General features: G+C 39.0%; 1 protein-coding gene across 3 annotated transcripts in view; it reads left to right on the top strand.

Annotated features, from left to right (window-relative positions):
• Positions 1–5,531: 5,531 nt before the first annotated feature.
• mcrs1 (microspherule protein 1) overlaps positions 5,532–22,565 on the top strand; it is a 33,330-nt gene continuing 16,296 nt past the window's right edge. The window contains exons 1-8 of one of the 3 annotated variants that reach the window (XM_060821166.1): positions 5,532–5,608; positions 9,696–9,839; positions 13,319–13,469; positions 15,631–15,769; positions 16,932–17,075; positions 19,824–19,933; positions 20,340–20,448; positions 21,887–22,025. In XM_060821166.1, the coding sequence (XP_060677149.1) occupies positions 9,776–9,839; positions 13,319–13,469; positions 15,631–15,769; positions 16,932–17,075; positions 19,824–19,933; positions 20,340–20,448; positions 21,887–22,025 (856 nt within the window). In that variant the 5' untranslated portion in view covers positions 5,532–5,608; positions 9,696–9,775. Of the gene's footprint in view, positions 5,609–9,695; positions 9,840–13,318; positions 13,470–15,630; positions 15,770–16,484; positions 16,576–16,928; positions 17,076–19,823; positions 19,934–20,339; positions 20,449–21,886; positions 22,026–22,565 lie in introns of those variants that run through there. The other 2 variants (XM_060821165.1, XM_060821167.1) reach the window with 2 other exon arrangements.

Below are 22,565 nucleotides of genomic sequence, written 5' to 3'. Positions count from 1 at the left end.
ATCACCAGAACTTTCTAACAAGCACCAAGATGTAGCTTGGCTGGTGGTGAGAAGGGCACAAACTGTGAGATCCTTAGCTTTAACTCAACTAACTTATTTGGTTGGTTGGTCTCCCAACGATGCCTGAGTAGTCACCTTTGCAATCATTTCTATGTATTTTATTGGTTGGAAAGTTGGTCGAACCTCCACGTGGTTCTCCCTGGAAATGACCTGTGAGAGGACACTCAATAACAGAGGAGTGGTTTTAACTTGTTTAAGAGGTTATATTGCCGTGGATTTTATCATTGGTTTTACCTTTGGTTTTATCCAGTGCTGTGTAGCCACTGACAGTTTTAACATTCTCTTTCTGTTGCATGAGCATTACTCTATTCAGGTCGGCTAATACGACCAGAGAAAAGATATGAGACGGCTGGTGGCCTATCGGTCAATGTTAGAAACCTAATTTTGGCAGCGGCGATTATGTCGAATTCCAAAATTTCTGGTTGGGTGAGAGACCGGGAAAATAACCGCCCCGCAAGGTTGTTATTGGTGACAACGTGTGCTAAATGTGTTAGCCAAACAAGGACTAGACGATCCATTTCTATGCAAATGGAAGAGACCATAATAGTCACTCCGGCACAGCTACCCTCTGGCAGGCACGAGGAAGCTGGTAATAAAGTCCAGAGGACTCAGAATGAAGTTCGAATTGAAGGATTCATAGAGAAGGCCCCTCTAGAATAATCGTGTTCTTTTAATAGCCGGACAATTTTTAATTCGAATTTTAAAGGGCTCTTTGATTTTAGTCAAATTGGAGAACTAGAAAGCAATAAAGAGAAAAGTGAGAGTAGAATTATTCATCCGGTTGTTAACGAGAAAGATAAAATTGAAATAATAATAGAATATCCGTTAGATAATTTTATACGTAAAATTTTGTAATACGACGGGAATGTTTAGAAAACATTTAAAATTGTGTAAAGGGATTAAAGCTGTGAGATTTAAATGTAGTAAATGCGGCTGTGAGGGTAGTTACCACTCAGTCGTGTGTCACTACCCTAAATGTAATAGTAATATAAAAGAGAGGGAAGAAGGTAAATCATTCCAATGTGAAACTTGCCTGCTTAGATTTACACCAGCTATAGGTTTAGGACAGCACGAGAGGCACGTGCACCCTAATTTGGGAAATGCTAAAAAAAAAGATAATTTGGAAAAAGTAGAGAAAGGTAAAAGAGGAGTGTGGTCCAACTCCGAAATAAATATGCTATAACAAGTAGAACAGGAACTTATAGGTTGTAAAAAATATTAATAAACTTATTGCTGAAAAATTGAAAACTAAGATGTCAAAACAAATTTCCGATAAAAGAAGATTGTTAGTTAAACATAATAAGATTAGCGATAAAGTTGCGGGCACAAGTCAGGAAGTAGTCCCCATTAACGATAATAGAAGTGAAGAGAATAGTGATCTAGATTTAGATACTCCAATAGAGGAGATAGTAATAGATGAATATAATCATCAAGGAAATAATAATATTAATGGGAATGTAGAAACTAAAGATGGATCATTAATAGAATTAGTAGAGATGAAGGAGGACAAAATAAATAAAAGCAAATGTATAATAAATGACTATGACAGCATTATGGATATGATAATTGGTAAATTAGAGACCAAGGATAAGAGCAATAGGTCAAAGAAATTGAAATATAAAAAGGGATTAATTACTAAGCAGAAGGATAGTAGACAAGAAAGTAAGATGAGGGTAAATAATGTTAAAAGAAGATATAGTAGGAAAAAAGGAAAGTTTAAAGAAACACAGGTTTTATATAAGAATAAAAGACAATATTTAGCTAGAGCTATGATGGGAGCTCCGGCTAAATGCGAATGTCCGCTTAGCAAGGAGGAATTGGAGGATTATTTTAAAAATAGATTATCTAATCCTAATGATAAAAGTAATTTGAGAGGTTTTGCCAAATATAAAGGTCAAATTGAGGGATCAATGTGTGACATGCTGACCGGCCCTATAACGGTAGAGGACGTCAATCAGGCTGTTAAGGCGATGGACGTTAAAACCGTGGCGGGGCCGGATCAGATGATGCTTAAAGAAGTGATTAGAATATTTAATAAAGATAATACGATAATCCCCAGAATTTACACCATTTGGTTGAAAACAGGCAGTATCCCCGATATAGTAAAAATAAGTAGAACAGTATTAATCCCCAAAGTTAGTGATGAAGTTGGGTTAAAGGATTGGAGACCCATCACAATAGGTCCAATTTTGCTAAGGCTTTTTACGAAAATTATAGCTCATAGGTTAAGTAAAGTTATAAATTTAAATAAATGGCAAAAAGGTTTAATGGCAGGAGTAGCAGGTTGTGAAGAGAACATTAACATTTTGGAGAATATCATTAATGGAGCTCAGAAAAAGAAAATCGACACAAAATGATAATAAATGTCCTTAAGAGAATTCAACTCGCTCCAGTTTTTATTAAATTAATTATACAATAATAATTTTACGAGGATCGAAAGTTTTAATTGTAAAGTGAATAAGATCAAAATTTTAAGAGGGGTTAAACAAGTACTATTGAAGAAACGAAAAAAGGAATATTTTTGGGTCAAGATAAAGAGAGTTATCATTGTGCAACCTTAGCGTTTGCCGATGATATAGCTTTGATCAGCCAATCCTATGAAGGAATGGCATACAATTTAAAACTGATAGAAAAACTTTGTAATAATACTGGGATGGAGGTTAATGTAAGAAAAACAAAAGGATTCTACTTTGCTTATAAAAATAAAACCTTTATTTATAATGATCGGGCAAATTGGAAATTTAATGAGGGAAATATACAGTTTATAGATCCAGGAAGCACCGATAAATACCTAGGTGCAAAAATTGATCCATGGATTGGGGTAAGCCAATTGAATTGGGAAGACCAATTAGGTATTTGGATAGATAATCTTAAAGGGTCTCTTTTAAAACCTGTACAGAAATTGGAACTCTTAAAAGTGTATTTTATCCCTAGACTTTATTACTATTTAATTTTATCAGAAGTATCATTAAACTATCTTAATAAACTAGATAATATAATTAAAAGTGCAGTAAAAGAAAGATTACATCTCCCACAATCCATCACAGATGGGTTTTTATATACTAAGACCTGTGATGGTGGCCTTGCATTGAATAAACTGTCTACTTCTATTCCAATTGCTATTTTAAGGAAATATGGAATGCTATACAAATCTGAGGATGAAATTTTACATGCCTCATTTTCATTCGAGGGTGTCAGTATAGCTACAAAAATGCAATAACTTAGTAAATTGAAAGTTTTAGAGAAGATTTGGAATCCCAATATAAATCAACAATTGGAGGAAATGGATATCACTGATGAGGAGAATTATGGTATAGAGGAATTTAGTAATAAGAACTATACCAACTGGAGGTCTATAGAACTTCAGAAATGGATGGCCTTGCCCTGTCAAGGGGCGGGCATCCATTACTTCAAGAACGATAATTTCTCCAATAATTGGTTGACAAAACTTCAATATATGAAGCTTCCAAAGTAATAAATTCAATTTTATTACGAACGAACTTATATCCTATAAGGGCGTCTCTAGCTTATGGAAGGCCATTTAACATCAAGAATTGTCGGCGACACAATGATAACTCAGAAACGATTGCGCATATTTCAGGATGGTGTCCCTACATAAAAAATATGAGGATTAAGAGACACAATAGAATAATGGAAGAACTAATAAAGTTTATCAAGATAAAAGGATGGATAACATACGTGGAGCCATGCACTGGGAAATTATGGATACCGGATTTAATTTTTAAGAAGGAAAATCATGTTATCGTGGTAGACGTAACGATTAGAATGGACATGCAAATTAACTCACTGGACCAGGCTTGGGAAGAAAAGAAAGAAAAATATTAACATCTAGAAAAGGAAATAATGGTCCTTACAAAAGGAACAAGAACATCCTTTTATGGATTTGTGATGGGATCCCGAGGAAAATGGGTTGAAAAGAACAATGAACTAATGAAAGACCTGGGGATCGAGAAATTTAAAACCTTTATTCAAAAGGAGTTTTATGGACTCATAGGATTCTCCATTTGACAGAATTTAATAATTTTTAATTTTAGATTGTTTTAAATAAGGTTTTAGGTTAATTTTAAACTCATATTAATTTTAAATTAGTATTTTATGATTTCAATATTTTATTAATAAAAGTAAATTATTTTAAGTCATTGATTAAGGGTGGTGGGTAATATTGGTGTAATATAATTAAAGTGCACGCAACACATAACAAATGATGAGTGGTAATATAATCGAACGGTTGAAAATCCCAGCTCATTTCTCGCTTTATTGATGATTCTGGTTTACAACATTTTATCCCGTTCCTTTTAAGATCATCTGGCTGTGGTTAGCTAGATAGGAGTATACTTTTGTTGACGAGCAACGATAAAACTCGAAAAGGACACGATCCATTCATATGGTGAGTGCATGAAATATGCCAGCATATGCTGCCCTCAAACCAGTTGCTGGGGGGTGGGGGTGGGGGTGGGAGAAGAGACTGTCACACATCTCCTGTTAGAAGGTTCCTTTGCAAAGGAAGTCTAGAGAAAAACGCAGTGGTTTTTGTCAAGGTTCATCTGGAGCACGATGGAGTCCGTGATGCAGGACTCCACACTCTGCAGTCTGTTCCCCAGGATGCACCCGGAGACAAACATCAATTGCACCTGGACGACCGTCAACTCAGTGAAAGACACTCTTTGGTCTGCCCAAAGCTTGTTGGTCTTCCAGTGCAAAGAGCTGACCTCAACTGAGTGTTACAGACTGGCACATTTCAAGGTCCAGGACCACCTGATGAAGGAGCGTCGCTCCAAAAGCTAGTGTGCTTCCAATTAAACCTGTTAGACTATAACTTGGTGTTGTGTGATTTTTAACTTTGTACACACCAGTCCAATACCGGCATCTCCAAATCATTCTAAAAGATGAGAGACTTAACAAATAATTCAGGTCTTTTTCAACATATCATTTCAGTTGCATCACACAGTAAACTTTCACTATAAATTCTGTGTCTTATGATATTATACTCCATAACCACCTGAAGAAGTAGCGCTCCGAAAGCTGATGCTTCCAAATAAGCCTGTTGAACTGTAACCTGGCGTTGTATAATTTTTAACTTTGTAGTAAACAAGGGAATGAGATTAATTGGATATCGTTTTCAAAGACCTAGCACAGGGAGGATGGCCAAAATGCTCTCCTATATCTGAATCCTTCTATAAACTGATTACATGCTTCGTACCTCTGAATAACAGCAGCAAATACTGCACATAGCAACATGTTTACAATTTAAAGAGACTCCGGGACCCGCCTAAACGGACAAATCCGGCTGACCCGGAAATGGCGTATTTAATAATTTTGGATACACTTTTAATCTATTTGAAAATTATTATAAACGTATAATATGCCTGGCCCTTCCGTAATATATTTAGATCGAAATAAATTGTCAAAAGAAAAGAATGCTGCAAAACTGATTGCTGTAACCCGGAAGTCTTTGTGTATCGCTTCGGTTAAGTTTGGGGCCTGGATCAAGCGATAAGCAGCGGGAGCTTAGTGTAAATGAATAAAGGTATGGGATTTTCGGGGAAATAGATATCTGTGGTATTTATTTTAAAGGGGCTAATGTCTAATGTTAATTTTTCTCTATGCTAAAGTGAGTGGTTATGGTGGAAACAAATAACACGCTTCAGGCTGCGGATCTGCTTGGACCTCTAGTTGTCTTTGAGCAACTTTCAGGGTCAGTGTCTGTATTAAACAGACAACGATGAACGTTGTGTGCTTTACTTTCCAATTTCAGCTCTTCTTTTTCCACTCCGCAAAGTTACTGCACTATACTCAAATTTTAAGGCTTAGCTATTACTGATTTTAGATGTGGGAATCAAATATAATATTACTAAATTTGCAAATGACTAAACTGGGTGCATGTGCGATTTGTGAATGCAAAGATATTTCAAGGGAATCAAGAGAGGTAGAGCGGCAGGATTTGGGGCGGATTTGGGGATTGCAATGTAGAGTAATGAGGTGACCCACTTTGGTAGGAGCATTAGAAACACCGATCCTTTCTTAAATGTTGAACTTCAAAAGGACTTGGGTGCTTTCTTTCATGTGTCACTGAAATATACTATGACAATAGACAATAGGTGCAGGAGAAGGCCATTCAGCCCTTTGAGCCTGCACCGCCATTCAATATGATCATGGCTGATTATTCCTAATCAGTATCTGCTTCCTGCCTTATCTCCATAACCCTTGATTCCACTATCTTTGAGAGCTCTATCCAACTCTTTCTTAAATGAATCCAGAGACTGGGCCTCCACTGCCCTCTGAGAGCATTCCACACACCCACCACTCTCTGGGTGAAGAAGTTTCTCCTCATATCTGTCCTAAATGGTCTACCCTGTATTTTTAAGCTGGGTCCTCTGGTTTGGCACTCACCCATCAGTGGAAACATGTTTCCTGATGCCAGAGTGTCCAATCCTTTCATAATCTTATATGTCTCAATCCGATCCAATACTATGAAAGTATAGCAAGTGATTTAAGAAGGTGGATGGTATATATTTTTAAGCAACTCTTTCAGATATATTATGATGCAGCTCTGGAGCAGGTGGCATTTGAATCCAGATCTTTTGGCCCAGAGGTGGGGGATACTACACCTATATCACATGAGCACCCTAGAAGGCAAATGGCATATTGGCTTTTATTGCAAGAGGGTTTAGTATAGAAATAAAGATGTCTTACAGTAATTATATAGAGTTTTTATGAAATCACACATGAAGTTTTGTGTGCAGTTTTAATCTTGCCTAAGGAAAGACATACTTGCTATGGAGGGAGTACAGTGAAGTATTGCTAGACTAATTCTTGAGATGTAGGAGTTATCCTGTGATGATGAATAAAATGGGTTGGGCCTATATTCTCTGGCCTTCAGAAGAGTGGGAGGTGATCACATTGAAATGTCAATATTTTGTCAGGGTTTGACACCATTGATACAAGAAAGAAAATTTTCTCTGAATGAGGAACTGAGATGAAGAGGAATTTCTTCACTCAGAATTGTGAATTCTCAAGCCCAGAGAGCTGTGGGGGCTCAGTTATTGAGTATGCTAAAGACTTGGATTGATAGATTTTGACATATTTACAAACATCAAGGGATGTTGAGTAGGAGATCAGTTGTCATCTCATTGAAGAGCTGAATAGCTTACTCTACTTCCTATGTCCTCTGCTCTTTGTTCTTGAACTGTGGTCCTTTTCTATGTAAACATCAATCATGTTTCCTAATGTTTTACCTTTAACCAGATTCTTAAATTAACAGATCCGAGTCTTCCCACACTTTCTGTACACCACAGTCCAGCCCTTATAAAAGTCTCAAATCTGTCATGATAACTGTCATGGAGGAATTATCTTTTGTTGTTTTTCTCCAAATCTTTGGTTATTGAAACAGTTGACTAAACCATCTTCCTCCAACATCTTTTTGTTGTCCAGCTTGGTAGCCTGTCAGGTTTTGTTTCTAACCATCTGATTGAAGCCAAAGCATCTGACAGTCTCTTCTGGTATTGGTGGTGTTCCCTCCCAATTCCAGAAAGGATTTATCTTTGGTCTTTATCTTAGTGGGGTCCATATGGAGACTGATATGCTTCCAGTTGCACCTCTCCTTTACCCCTTTTGACCCCTTCATGTTGTGCAGTTTTCTTCAGCCAGCCATCAAAACTGAATCATAATCTTAAACCCAGGTACTAAAGTCTTATTGTGAACCTTGAGCCTCCTCAGAGGCAAGTCAGAGAGTACTTCTGGTGCTAGGGGAGCCAAGGCACCTTCTGTGTTTTTTTTTGATTGGGGGGGGAAGGTGGTGGTGAGGGGAGAGATATAAAGAACTGAGTAATTCCTTGCTGTTAATAAGCAGAATAAACAGCAACAGAATGAAAGGTTTGTTATGTTTTAAAATTGCTTTTATTCACAGTTTAGTTCCCCATACCATTGTGTGTGAAATTTGCAAATGAATGTCTCATTCTTGCAAAATATTATTTTCACATGACTCAGCAGCACTAATTGAAGCAATACATCATCCAAGCAAAAGGGGGATCAAATCTGATAAAACATCTCTGAAGAACTGCTGTAAATTTGTGTTGGTAACTTAGTGCTACTAAAATCAACCTTTTCACATCGAATCGTATAACATTTATAAATAGACTATTTGACCCAACAGCGTTTATGTTTTATACAATGCATCGTCCTTGTTAGTTTTCAACAAATTTAGCCTTAGCCATAGCCATTTGCATGGATTCAGTGGCAGATATAAAAAAAAGGGGTAACCCTGTCAACCAAACTTGTGGGAGCAAAATAAATTTCCTCTGCATTTTATTTTCTTGGGAATTTTGAGCCTTTCCCATTTGTGAAAGAACGATTGCACTCCGCTACCTTGAGCAAATTGCTCCTTCTGTAAGAAAAGGCCAAGGGCTAGTGATTCCATGGCTGATTGAGGTGGGGGGGGGAGGAAAAAGGTTACAGTTGCAGAACTGACCCAGTGAACCTGGAGGAAGCATACTTGTGTGACAGTGAGCAAGTCGAGGTTAAGACTTCAAAAGTTAACTACTTTCACATAGATTAGAAAGGTGCAGTACAGTTCTAGAGTCAAAGGTCAGAGTCTTGTGCACATAGGGACTTGAGTGCGACACTTCAAAAAAAAAGGCTGCACGTTGTTTATAGTTTATATTGCTCCCTTGCAAAACCTAAACAATTCTGGAGAATTATGCCTTTTAACGAACCAGTGTAATTAACACCATCAATAAAATCTCTTCCTGTTAATTTCTGTGATCTGCAATTTTATTACTTGAATGACCTAATCTGTTCCTGGCCAGTTCTAAATTATTTTTAATAAATTTGTTTAGAGGGTAGTACATGTATGGAATGAGCTACCAGAGGAAGTGGTGGAGGCTAGTACAGTTGCAACATTTAAGAGGCATTTGGATGGGTATATGAATAGGAAGGGTTTGGAGGGATATGGGCTGGGTGCTGGCAGGTGGGACTAGATTGGGTTGGGATAACTGGTTGGCATGGACGGGTTGGACCGAAGGGTCTGTTTCCATGCTGTACATCTCTATGACTCGATATATACTTTTTCAATATTGTTGAAAATAGGGCCTTTGGCCATGCTGTCCCATTTGAAAGTGCTCTGTAGGATGGTCAAAATACATGTATTCAGCTCCTTCTCATTAAATTTTGCACAGTGCAGAACAACAGTTAACAATATATCTTCAGCTGTTTGTGACTGGTACCTCTAGTAAACGTAAAATCACTGCAGTCCTGGAAGATCATAGAGCCGTTCTCTTCTTAGAGAAAGACAACTAGTGACGGTTTAACCTGAGGGTCACCATGCCTTATGTGAAGGGAGAGGTTGAGAAGGAGAGTCCTTTGTGGTGACATTAGCTGGTGTGAGACTTGAATCCGTATTATTGGCATCACTCTGCATCGCCAATCAGCTGCCCAACCACCAGTAGTATAGCTGAAACATAAAATACAAGTCAGAAGTATAAATTATTGTGTAAAATTGAGGTTATTTTAGTCAGGTATTTGTAGAGCTCAGAAGTTGAGCCTGACTGAACTCAAAATCGAAGGGAAGCAAGCTTAACTGCTGGAGAATTGATACCAGTTTTAAATTTGTTTTCCAGATCTACAAACTTTTGATTACTGAGATACCTTTGCATGGAAAGCCTCGTACAGTGACTTTGCTAGTATCACGTTGCCACGGATGATGAGCAATTCTGCCTTGGTTGGCCAGAATAGCTCTCTGGAAGGAAGAAATTTAGATAAAGGTATTGTATTCTCTGGAGCTTGGTGCTTATTTTAAAGAAAGTTTGCTCAAGTTGCTTCTGGTTCTTTTGTCAATCATCTTATATTTATGTCCTCTGGTTACCAATGCTTCTATTATGTATTTATTCAAACAAAGCTGTTTGTGATTTTGAACACCTTGATCAAGTCTGCTGTAAGGAGAGCGACCCCACCTTTTGCAGTCTTTCCAAACAGTTAAGGTCCCTCTGTTCTGTTATAATTTCAGTAAATCTCTTCTGTGCCCTTTCTAAAGCTTAGACATCTGCAGCTCTTTCCCCATCTTCAGAACTGCAGTGTTTGCATGTGTAGGCGTAATAATAGTGGATTCGTGAAAGAGGAATTTAACAAATGAGGTAATCAAGTGACAATCTGAACTGTGAGTTTTCACAGTTGTGTGCTGTTGAAAAATAACAAATAAGTTTCTGTGTGCATTGTGGAAGATTGTGATTTCTCCCCCTCCTGCATTTTAGTTGCATGAATCTCAAAAGCTTTTTTATTCATTAAAGGGATGTGGGCATCGAAAGTTAGGCTTGCATTTATTGCCCATCCCGAATTGCCCTGGAGAAGGCACTTGGGCTGCCTCCTTGAACCACTGCAGTCTCACAGTGCTATTAGGAAGGAAGTTCGGGACAGTGACAGTGAAGGAATGACATTATAGTTCCAAAGCAGGATGGTGAGTGGCTTGGAAGGAAACTTGCAGGTGGTGGTGTTCTCATGTATCTGCTACCCTTCTCCTTTTAGATGGTAGAAGTCATGGGTTTGGAAGGTACTGTCAAAGGAGACTTGCTGAGCTGTTGCAGTGCATCTTGTAGACAGCACACATTTTAAACTAAACCTGAATTTTATCTGGGTCTTGTAACATTTGGACATGAACTGCTTTGATATCTGAAGAGTTACAAATTCCCTCCATTATAAGGTCAGAAACAGGGATGTTTGCAAAATGTTCAGTACCATTTGCAGAATATCTGATACTGAACTAGCTTGTGTCCATGCACAGTCAGATCTGGAACAGATCCAGGCTTAGCTTATAAGTGGCAAGTAATATTTGCACCATGGAAGTGCTGGGCAATGACCATATCCAATAAGAAAATATCTAACCAGTGCCATTTCTGGATCTTCCACTTTAACATCCTGGGAATTACCATCGTTCAGAAACTGAACTGGCCCAAGCATATCAATACTATGGCTGCAAATGCAGGTTGGAAGCTCGGAATTGAGAGAGGAATAACTGATCTTCTGATTCCCCAAGGTTTGTTGATCATCTACACTCTAGAATTTAGAAGCTTAAGGGGTGATCTGATTGAAGTCTTCAAGATATTAACAGGAAAAGACAGGGTAGATTAAGATAAACTATTTCCTCTGGTTGGGGATTCTAGAACTAAGGGACATAGTCTGAGAATTAGGGCCAGACCATTCAGGAGAGTTATTAGCAAGCACTTCTACACACAGAGAATGGTAGAGGTTTGGAACTCTCTTCCACCAGCAGCAGTTGATGCTAGATTAGTTGTTAATTTTAAATCTGAGATTTGTTTTGTTAAGCAAAGGTATTAAGGGATATGAGCTAAAGGCAGGTATGGAGTTCAGCCACAGATCGACCGTAATCTCATTGAATGACAACAGGCTCGAACAGTTGAATAGCCCACTCCTCCTTCACGATGTTCCTAAGGCACAAGTCAGGAGTATGATGAGATACTCCCAGTTTGTCTGGATAAGTGCAGCTCCAACAGCATTCAAGAGTATGATGCCATTCAGTTCACAACATGATTTGGAGATGCCGGTGTTGGACTGGGGTGTACAAAGTTAAAAATCACACAACACCAGGTTATAGTCCAACAGGTTTAATTGGAAGCGCTAGCTTTTGGAGCGCTGCTCCTTCATCAGGTGGTTGTGGAGGACACAATTGTAAGGCACAGAATTTATAGCAAAAGTTTACAGTGTGATGTAACTGAAATTATACATTGAAAAATACCTTATGTATAATTTCAGTTACATCACACTAAACTTTTGCTATAAATTCTGTGTCTTACAATTGTGTATTCCACAACCATCTGATGAAGATGTGGTGCTCCGAAAGCTAGTGCTTTCAATTAAACCTGTTGGACTATAACCTGGTGTTATGTGATTTTTAACTTAGTTCACAGCAGCCTGCTTGTTACATAATCATCCACCAAAATCCATGTTCACTCCCCCCACTAAATGCACAGAGGCAGCCATTTTTACCATCTGCAAGATTAGATTAGACTTACAGTGTGGAAACAGGCCCTTCGGCCCAACAAGTCCACACTGACCCACCAAAGCGAAACCCACCCATACCCCTACATTTACCCCTTACCTAACACTACGGGCAATTTAGCATGGCCAATTCACCTGACCCGCACATCTTTGGACTGTGGGAGGAAACCGGAGGAAACCCACGCAGACACGGGTAGAATGTGCAAACTCCACACGGTCAGTCGCCTGAGTCGGGAATTGAACCCGGGTCTCTGGCGCTGTGAGGCAGCAGTGCTAACCACTGTGCCACTGTGCCGCCCACACTTATACATTTTCAATGTATAATTGGGCGGCACTGCGGCAACTTATAAGGCTCTTTCAAAAGTATCTTCCAAATCATCATCTCTACTTCCTAGAAGGACAAAGCAGATAAATCAAAACACCACTGAGTTCCCTTCTAAGCCATGTACCTGACTTCGGACTGTATTGCTTTTCCCTCACCATTATTGGGTAAAATTCTGGAACTCTATAACAGCACTGTAGGTGTTCCTACGCCTCCTAGACTGCAGCATTTTAAGAAGGTAGCTCACCATAATCTTCTTGAAGGTAATTGGAAATGGACGCTTAAATACCCCATGTCCCGTGAATAAAGTATTTAAAAAATCCATTCTGACCTTCTTTCTCAAAAAATGTAATCCACCAGTCACTCCCAGATTCAGTCTCTGCTGTGTGCTGCAATAGCTTTTTGGCTTGGGTCTCAGTAGAGGTGCTGGAAGAGGTGGTACTTGACTAGAGAAAGGAAACACTGTCAGGATTTGTGTTTGAGATCCCTGCTGCTGGAAGATGGTAAAAATGTGATTGAGGTTGATTGTAATTTTTTGGGTCCCATGCATCCTGTCAACAAGTTGTATGTTGCCCCTTGCTGTCCCAAATAAAGGCCACTTGGGGGCGAAGCGACAGTGGTATGTAATATCTATTGATTTATACCTGAGCACTCAGGAGATAATGCAAGAAAGATGTGAGAAAATGCATTTCTTGTGAAGGAAAGGCTAAAATTACTTCAGTTAATAGGCTTGCTAGTTATCAATCAATGTAGACAGTGTGTACTTTAGGGGCGATATTACAAGTCAGATAGAGTCACAGCATTAAAGTGAGTAATTCAATCTTGCTGCTTATATGTTAGATCACATGGATGGTAAAACTCATTTGTTTTTACATGAAATAATAAGCAATGCTCTTTTTCTTTATGAAGCCGATCAGCAGTGTACATTGGGTACTATTGGGACAAGGCTTATGTCGACAGGGTCTGTGGGGAGATCCGATGGGGCCCAGTCCCCCTCGGCACAGAAACGCACCGCAACTCAAGCTTTCAGCCTACTTCCCAAACGCAGAAGCTCATCCAGGTAATGCAGGGGTGGAAATGCTGTCTGTTCAGCTCGCTTACAGCCTTTTATTTACATGTCATTTATATGACAGTGCCACTTCTACTTGAAATGGTTCTCTGCAATATTCATCGCCTGTCCCACTCGATATTCTGAATTTTATTTATGGTGTGGGGTGGAGCTCTGAGTGTTGGTACTGGCAAAAACAAAGCAAGATTGTAAATGCTCATTCATTTGCAAATGGCAGTCAGATGTTTGACAGTGGCTCATGGTGGTAGGGGTGGCCATTTATCTTTGTTGTTGGTTGCACCTTACCTCCCAAAGACAGGGAATTGAAGACAGCTTGGAAGAAGATGTTCTGCATCTAGTGAGGTGTATAGGTGAACTAGTATACACCACAGGATTGCCAACAAAAACAAAGCATTTGTTATTTAAGACCTTTTTCACAGTATAACTGGACTATCAAATAAGGATCTGTGATATTCAAATGATTCTGCATGGATAGACCCCTTTGATACAGGGCTGGCTACATTGAGCTGAACAGAGCCTGCATGCTGTAACCAGTAACTACACTGGGGGATTTAACTTGAGAATTTGTCAAGTGTTTCAAACTCTCAGAAGCTCTGACCACCCCTCCACTTTGAAAGCATGTTGCTTGGTGTTCCGTCTTTCCATCACCTGTATTTTCATACACATTTGGCTGAGTAAACTGAGTTGATGAAATGATTTCAGAATTACTTTTTGACTGATTTTCTACTGTTTGGATCTCCCTTTGTTGAGTGACGTCCTTCCATGCTCCTCTGATTGTTGTTCACAAGCTTTCCAAAACTGCTTGTTAGGTGGGAAAGGAAGGAGTCATCTCTCTTTCTCTGCAGTTGTTTCTTTCGCTGGTGCTAGTCAATTCTCTGACAGTGGCAACTGCCAACACACAGTTCAAGCCTTCTGGTGGACTGTGCCACACTACTTTATTTAACTGCAATTTAAATGATGCTTTCATTGACCTATCATAAAGTTTGTGATTCTTTAAAGTTCATCTTTAAACAGATAAATTGTAATGGTGATTGTATTAATGGGCCATGTGCAAATTGTGGAGGGAATACAGATGTCATGCATTTAAGACCTGGATTTTAGGATTCATATTGTTTAACAGGATGAGAAGTGCCACTGATGAGTAGCCATATTAGATGCTTTGTGGCTAGTTTTTGTGCTAGTACGTGTGTGTGTGTTTTTCAAATTACTCCTAATTTATTTTGCTAATCTCCTGTCTGCTGAGCATGGTGTTAGCACCCCTTTGGTACTTTGCTTAAGCAAATGTTCTTTGTGGATGTGACTGTTGGATTCCTTGACCCATAAAGGGCATCACAACAAAGCCTGATCCTGTTTGAACTTGCTGTCCATGTATCCAGCAAAAGTCAAATGACAGAAATGTGAAGTGAGTGCGTTTCTCAAGTGCTAATTATTGCCTTGGGTATAAAGCTGTGTGGGTTAGTGGCTATTTGTGTGTGGTGGAGGTTTATCTTTAGAGGCCCAAGAAGCAATGATGGTGGTGTAGCACGGTAAAGTTTCAACATTGTGAGGAGTTTATTTGACAAAAAGTCATCTTCCCTGCAAAGACAGATGTCTGTGCCACGCATTGAAGCATATTATTGTTTTGGCATTCCTGTGTTTGGACATAGAATGGTGAGGAAGGCTGGTGAATGAACAGTGTGAATGTTCCGTTCCCAGTTCCACTGTTCTTGACAGTTTGTTTAGTACAGTTTGTAATGACCGCAATGTGAGCAGTTTTGTGCTGGAGATTCACCCTCTTGGGGTTGGGATGAGACTACCTCAAATGCAAACATGTTGCACTCCAGCATTGGCACCATGTGCTTTGTGTCATCCTCCTTACCCTCAAATATTTTGATGTTTCCATCTTAACAAAGAGAACCTTCACTCCATCAATTTGGACTGGATTTAAACTCAAATCTGAGTTCAAGTGATTGGTCAAGATCACAATGTGTTATTGAGATCTCCAGGCCTAAATTTTAAGTTGGGAGCAATTGCTTTCTTTAGCAATAGTTCAGATTTTAATCTCTGCATCTGGAACAGTCAGGGTTTGCTTCCTATTCTTACTTAGCCATGTTGTTCTGTCATTTTCTTTTGCACCACTGACTGACCATTCTTACATTGTTCCGTTTTCCAGATCCATAAAACGCAAGAAGTTTGATGATGAGCTAGTTGAGAGCAGCCTCGCTAAATCTTCCACTCGGGCAAAGGGTCCAACGGGGATGGAACCTGGGCGATACTCTGGCAGTGAACCATCATCCAATGAGAAGAGAAAAGTATATAACTATACAAGAAAACAAAACTCAACAAAATGCTGGAAATACACAGTAGATCCATCAGCATTTGAGAAAACAAAGGGGAGATTAATGGTTGGCCAGATCCTTTTTATTGACCTGTCCCTTTTCTTTGTCAGAAGCTGATGAACTGCTATGTGCTTCCATTTCCAGCTTAATTGGTTCTTAGTTGGGTTTCCACCATCAGCAGTGTTTTCCTTTTTTCTGTCTGTGCTCTTTAGACAATTAGTTAATGGGTTAATGTTTTTTGAATTTACTGAGTGGTTCATTTCCCACACACACCTCATTGCTTGGTTAAGCAGAGTCCCTATGACATAAGAGGAGGCTGTTCAGCCCAGGACCTCTTGTTCAAGCAACCCGGTCAGTCCCAATTCCACACCTCTGCAACGTTGGAAGCTTTGCTTACAGTGAGTTATTTTCATTGGGACCTGTTCAGCTCCAAATAGTGTGATGCATTGAGTAAATGCTGAATAGCGCACTACTGCATGTGCTGTCTAGCAGTGGAATTGGGGTGTGATGCAAGGCAAAGATGCAATTGGACTGGGAACAGTCATAAACTGCCTGACCTTATTCCCAAAGTTTGGCATTGTCTTGAATCCTTCAGTGGTGATACTGCCTTGTGTCATTTTCCGATCTATTTTTTGAAGCCTCTGATTTGTAGCTCCATGCTGCAATTCCCGGTACTTGCTGATTGTATCAAGGATCACGCTCTAACTGATGAATCAAAGGAGGCTGGCACTGAAAATTTGTTCCTTGTAGATGGTGGACAGGCATTGGCGAGTTGGGAGGTGAGTTACATGCCTCATTTCCCAGCCTCTGATCTGCCAGTTTGAATTGTGATTTATTTTCACTCTTTTGGATGTTGGCTGACCTGCTCAATATTTCCAGCATTTTTCTATGTTTTATTGCAACTTGTATTGATTTGAGTTTCGTTTTTAACTTCTTGTGTATCTTTTCCTTATTCACTGAAATATGATGTATTTTCTGAATTTTATCACAAAATCCATGTGTAGAAGAAAACTTTAAGCTGGTAACTAAATTGTTTGTTCCCCAATGGGTTGGTAAAGCACTGGTTGTAAAAATATCCTATCCAAGCCATGTATTTGGTTAATGTTTTAATATTGCTCTATGATTCTTATAGCAGATATCAAAATCTACTACAGTGCCATCAGCTCCCAGTAGCATTGCCAAGAGGTTGAAGAAAAGCAAGCAGCCACTTCAAGTCACAAAAGATCTTGGACGATGGAAACCAACAGATGACTTGCTGTTAATAAATGCAGTCTTGCAGGTAAAGTAGAGGTAGTGAGGACACATTTCACAAATATGGGATTGAAATAGCTTTTATCTTTGTATCCTACATAATGGATGTCTGTATTCTCAGAAATTTGGAACCTTGTGTCAGTGTATTTACTTGCCTCGTCCCATGCTTCATCTTCTGAATGTAATCAGGACCTAATTAATCTCAAAACACAAGCAAAATGCTGTGGATCGTGAGAATGGAAAGGAAAATCTCCCCTCATGGGAAGCGTATACTCTCTCCGATCTACTTAAGTTCTATCATTTAAGTCATTTGAAACCTGGAAGTAAACTTTAATTTTATCTCATCTTTACTTTATCCCATGTTTAATTTTTTTCTACACTGTCTCCCCTTTCTGCTCATGCTACTTGAGCTGGTTTCTGAGATGATGGCTTCCAATTTAAGTGCATTTGTGTGTATTTTTTTCCAAACCCTTTTCAGCTCCAGGCCTGTTGCTAAGTTGCCTTCTAATCTGCAGAAGTGATTTGCTGGGCCGGCATACTAGTCTAAAAAGTAATTTGCTTTTAAGGTCTTGTGATAATGTGATTGGGGAGTACCGTGTATGATTTATACATATGGCAAACTTTTTATTAACCGGCATCTATGGGACTAGGAGTGTGCCGTTTGGTGAAATATTCCGTTTGATCAAGGCGTCCACATGAACAATGTAAAAACATAGTAATAGAAACGTCTTGCAGGGAGTATACAGATCACTTTATTTACAGCATTAATCACTTAAATAGTAATGCAAATTTTCCTTGAATAAAACTTATCAGAAGAGAGCCTTCTCACTTGTCACCCTCAGCAGACTACTTGGACATTGCAGGGATTGCAATAACAAAGTAAACACCTGGTATTTGAGGTATATATAACGTGTGCCAGTTTATTGAGAGTGCTTGTTCATAAGGTGCAGGTTAAAACAAAGTTTGCTGCATTTTAATATCATTTATTTGGAGGTTTTGGATTTTTGAATTTTGAGTTCATGGCATATGGGTTTTCTGTGTCTGAAGGGGTTTAATGATTAACTTGTAAGTATTCTTGTAGCCATAGTGATGTCTTTTAAAAATCAGTCTGAGAATGTGCTTTTTGGAGGCTTATTGGGATTTGATTATGTTGGGAGAGTTTACAATATAGTGCATTAAGCTTTCAGAAGCAAAATTCTGTTTTGAGCAAAGGGGAAACACCTAATACTTGGAAAGCAGCTTTATGTTTCAGTTTGGAACAGTTCTGCAGGGCTCTGAGCGGAAACTGAATGTGTAAAGCAGTTGCTCCTGAGAAAGAGAGAAGATAGTTTAGAATTGTTAAAAGTAGGTTACCTCAGTGTAAGGAGTTTAGTTTGGAACTTTTAAACTTGAAGTGTTTGGTTAAAGCCTTGGAGGGGTTACGTGAAACTGAAAACGTCTAGGCTCAGTTCACAGCTGAATCAAATCTGTGTGGGATAGAGGAGGCCATTCTGTCTGGTTTTTGCATACAATAGTGGGATGTTGTTGGGATTAATAAGATTATTTTTTATCGTGATTCAAAATCTTAAAATGTATGTTTATAAGTAAGTAGTTTAGTTTAGTTTATTTTATCTTCACTTATTGTGCATAATAAACTTCTTAATAAACCACAATTTTATTGATAGATCTTTGTGTATATATGGAGGCAAACTGGATCCAGAAAAGCAGAAAGTATTCTTTGGTATTTCAGCCCATGGCTTTCAACCACTCCACTCATTTGTAGTACCTGATTCTTGTCGCTAGGAAGCGCTATAGTGCAATAACAAAGTGATGAGAGACGGAGTCAGATAGGGAATGTACATTAGTTAAAAAAAAGTAGTGAATTAAGAGGAAAACTCAACCTTTATACCAAAAATAATCTTTTACAAAATTTCAAATGGATCAGAACACAGGAATGAACATGAGCCACTTTGTACGTGACCTAAAGTGTGTAATAATTTGTAGTGTTGTGAAAGTGTGACTGATATTCCTAATCTGTGCGTAATCTCTGGGCCTGATTCAGTTGTGCACTGTATGCTTTCTGTTTAGTTCAGGATTTTCTGCAGTGAGTGGATTGAAATGTGTTTAAACAGAAAGTATATTTTGTTATGTCCATGTATTAAAGTGTGGTAATTTCATGGAAATTGTAGATTGTGGGTAATGCATATGATATAAATTGGAATTAAACCTTCTTTCTCCTTCTTACAACGTACTGACTCAGTCTTGAATCACTTTTTATTTAAAAAAAATAATTTATTGCTTGTGATAAGGAGAAGATCCAGTTGCCTATTTTTGCTCAGTGATGCCTGATCTCTGCTGGAAGATGCGCGTGTGAGATGGTTGAGGAGAGAATCTGTCTCTGCTGGGATACATTTGAATAGTGCTAACATGACTTGGGCTGTACACAGTGAGCAACTATTTGGGGTGAGGTTCTGGACTGTTAGTTCCCCTCTTTGGCTGTGTCCCAGCACAGTTTTGGAAAGAAGGGATAAAGATTGTCGGAGGGGTGGAGAGGTTGGAGAGAGTGAAAGAGTGTGGAGAAGAACCTGTGTGTGATGGTAGCTGCCTTGTGCAGCTGGAATGGTAATGTTCTGCAGCTGAAAACTTGCTGGATCATTCTATGCTGCTGTTTAGAGCATGTTTTATTTAATAACCAATAATATTAGCATCTTGCCCACCAGTGGGCATCTGTATATTAAAATTTACTGTGAATGTTTCCATTCTTTCTGTGGGCTGATGTTGTATTTTTGAACTACAGACAAATGACTTGACTGCAGTGCACCTTGGAGTGAAGTTCAGTTGTCGTTTCACATTACGGGAGATCCGGGAGCGGTGGTATGCGCTGTTGTATGACCCTGTTATATCGAAGTAAGTGACTACAAAATGAAAAGCTGCTGAGCTGCATTTAAGACTAATAATAATCCATTACATCTGCTCTGTTTTTCTTTCTAATGAATCTGAATGTTCTACTTATCAATGTGTACATTCGTGCTAAGAAATAGAATGTTTTTCACTTTGTGTATGTGAAACAGTTTGTGAATTCAAAATCATTGCAGCTGTGGAAGACGATCCGTTGTCGAGTGAATGGACCAGTAATTTGAAACATGATTGTACAGTTTAGATGTAAGCAAATTGCTCAAAGTTTTGCTCACTGTCAAGAGTTTCTGGATTCACAACTGTTTCATAACTTTTTCCTCCCTGTTTGTATCTTGTGTAAATCAACCTTGAAAGCTCATGTGAACCTGAATCTGTTAATGGCTGTTTGTTCTTTCAGATTGGCTTGTCAAGCGATGAGACAGCTTCACCCTGAAGCAATTGCAGCAATTCAGGCCAAAGCTCTTTATAGCAAGGCAGAGGAGCAACAGTTGGCAAAGATTGGATCGGTAATGAATGCAGAATTTTCCACAGGGTTAAAACACAGTATAAATTATCTTTCCTTTTAGAACTGGACATTGGCATGGTGGCAAGGTGTGGGGAAGAGCGCAGGTGGTTAAAAGCAATTTATTATTTTGAGGATCAAATTGATTGCAGCCAAAGACTTGAAGTGGATTATATTTTATACAGAATAATGCACACAATGAACAGAGTCCCAAATGTCTTGAAGGATCCTGATTAAATTCCATCTCTCAGTTCAACATGGCAACTGTTGGAATAGTGCCCCATAATAGGGGCAAAGTCTTCCAGGGTTCGTGTTCCTGATTGCTTTTGTAACATTCTTATGGGAAAGTATTGAATGAGGTTAAAGTTATGATGCTCTTAATGTTCAAAGAACCTGGTAGCATTGTCTCTAGTCAGACAGCCATGGAGAATGGCCATCGGAGTATAGCACTGGAGAGCTGCTCATACTTGGTAGCGGTTTTCTCCAGCAAATCTTAGATGTCTTTAAAAGAGGGAAGAAAATGTATCCATTGATAAAATATTTTAATGTGACCTTCTAATATCAGTAAATGTATAATAAAACATTTTTAACAAAATCATACAAGCAAGGAAATTAAGAGCAGGAGTAGGTCACTCAGTGCTTGAGCCTGCTCCGCCATTCAGTGAGGTCATGGCTGATCTGAGTATTTAGTGTTCCTGTATATCTCTAAAAAGCTTTTACCCCCTTGATTATCAAGAATCTATCTATCTCTGCCTCAACAATTCAGTGACTCTGCTAGGGGAGAAGAGTTCCAAAGATTCCAGAGCCTCTGAGAAAAAAATTCTCCCTAACTCTGTCTTAAATGTGCCACCCCAAATTTGCAAACAGTGATCCTTAGATCGAGATAATGACACGAGGAAACAATGTTTCCACATACATTCTGTCAAGACTCCTCAGGGTCTTGTATATTTCAATCAAGTCACTTTTTAAAAAAAAATCTCCAGTGAATACAAGCCTAGTATGTCCAGCCTTTCCTTGTAAGACAAAACCCACTTGTTCCACATATTAGTTTAGTAAACCATTTCTGAACTGTTTCCAGCGCATTTTCATCCTTCTTAAATAAGGCGACCAACACTGTGCACATTATTCCAGACCCTGGTCTCGCCAGTGTCCTGTATAACTGAAGCATGACTTTTGTACTTTCATATACAATAGCCCTTCCAATAAGCGATAATGTTAGCTTTCTTAAACTGACCGATCCAAACCTATCTGACTGTACTCAATTTAAGTTCACTTGGATTTGGAATTTCATCGTAGCTGGTCCCTAACTAAATTGAGCACATTCTTTTCAATTTGGGAGAGGGAGGTTTTACATGTCTTTGCTTGGATATCTCAACCTTCTAACAGAGCAAGGCTGACAGAACCACCTGCTATTGTTTACTTTTTTTCTGTTCTCTCCATAGACCAGTCAACCCACATTGGACACCTTTCAGGAGTTATTGAACAAACATCCAAATGTTTTCTATCAGTCTCGCACTGCTAAATCTCTGCAGGTTCATTGGCAGCTGATGAAACAATACTATCTCTTAGAAGATCAAACAGGTAAAAGCATGCTGGCTTTGTGGCTGATGAGCAGAGAGTAGACATTCATCCGATGCTTTCCCCATACCCTAGGAAGTTTCTTCAACCTCTGAATGTGCTGGTGAGGGCCACGTTTGTTTTTGGTGCTCATATGTTCGAGGTTGGGGTGGTACAAGTGGCTGTGGAAGATGCAGGCACCTATCATCATGCAAGGTGGACATGAAGTGTCGACTTATTAATTTGACATCTGCTAAATGTTAAAATATTAGGAACTTAGGAGTAGGCTATTAAGTCCCTTGAGCCTGTCCCACTGTTCAATGAGATCATGGCTGATCTATGCCCTAACTTCATATGGCCTTTCACCCACATCCCTTAATACCTTTGCTTAACAAAACATTATCTATGTGAGATTTAAAAATAACAACAGATCCAGGATCCACTGCCATTTTTGGAAGAGAACCTTTACCATCCTTTGTGTTTAGCAATGCTTCCTAACATCTCTCCTAAAAGGTCTGGCCCTAATTTTCAGACTATGCCCCCTCCCCATTGTTCTAGAATCCT

This window comes from Hemiscyllium ocellatum, chromosome X (assembly GCF_020745735.1).
Source record: "Hemiscyllium ocellatum isolate sHemOce1 chromosome X, sHemOce1.pat.X.cur, whole genome shotgun sequence".
NCBI lineage: Eukaryota > Metazoa > Chordata > Chondrichthyes > Orectolobiformes > Hemiscylliidae > Hemiscyllium > Hemiscyllium ocellatum.
This window is presented reverse-complemented; position numbering and strand designations above follow the sequence as displayed.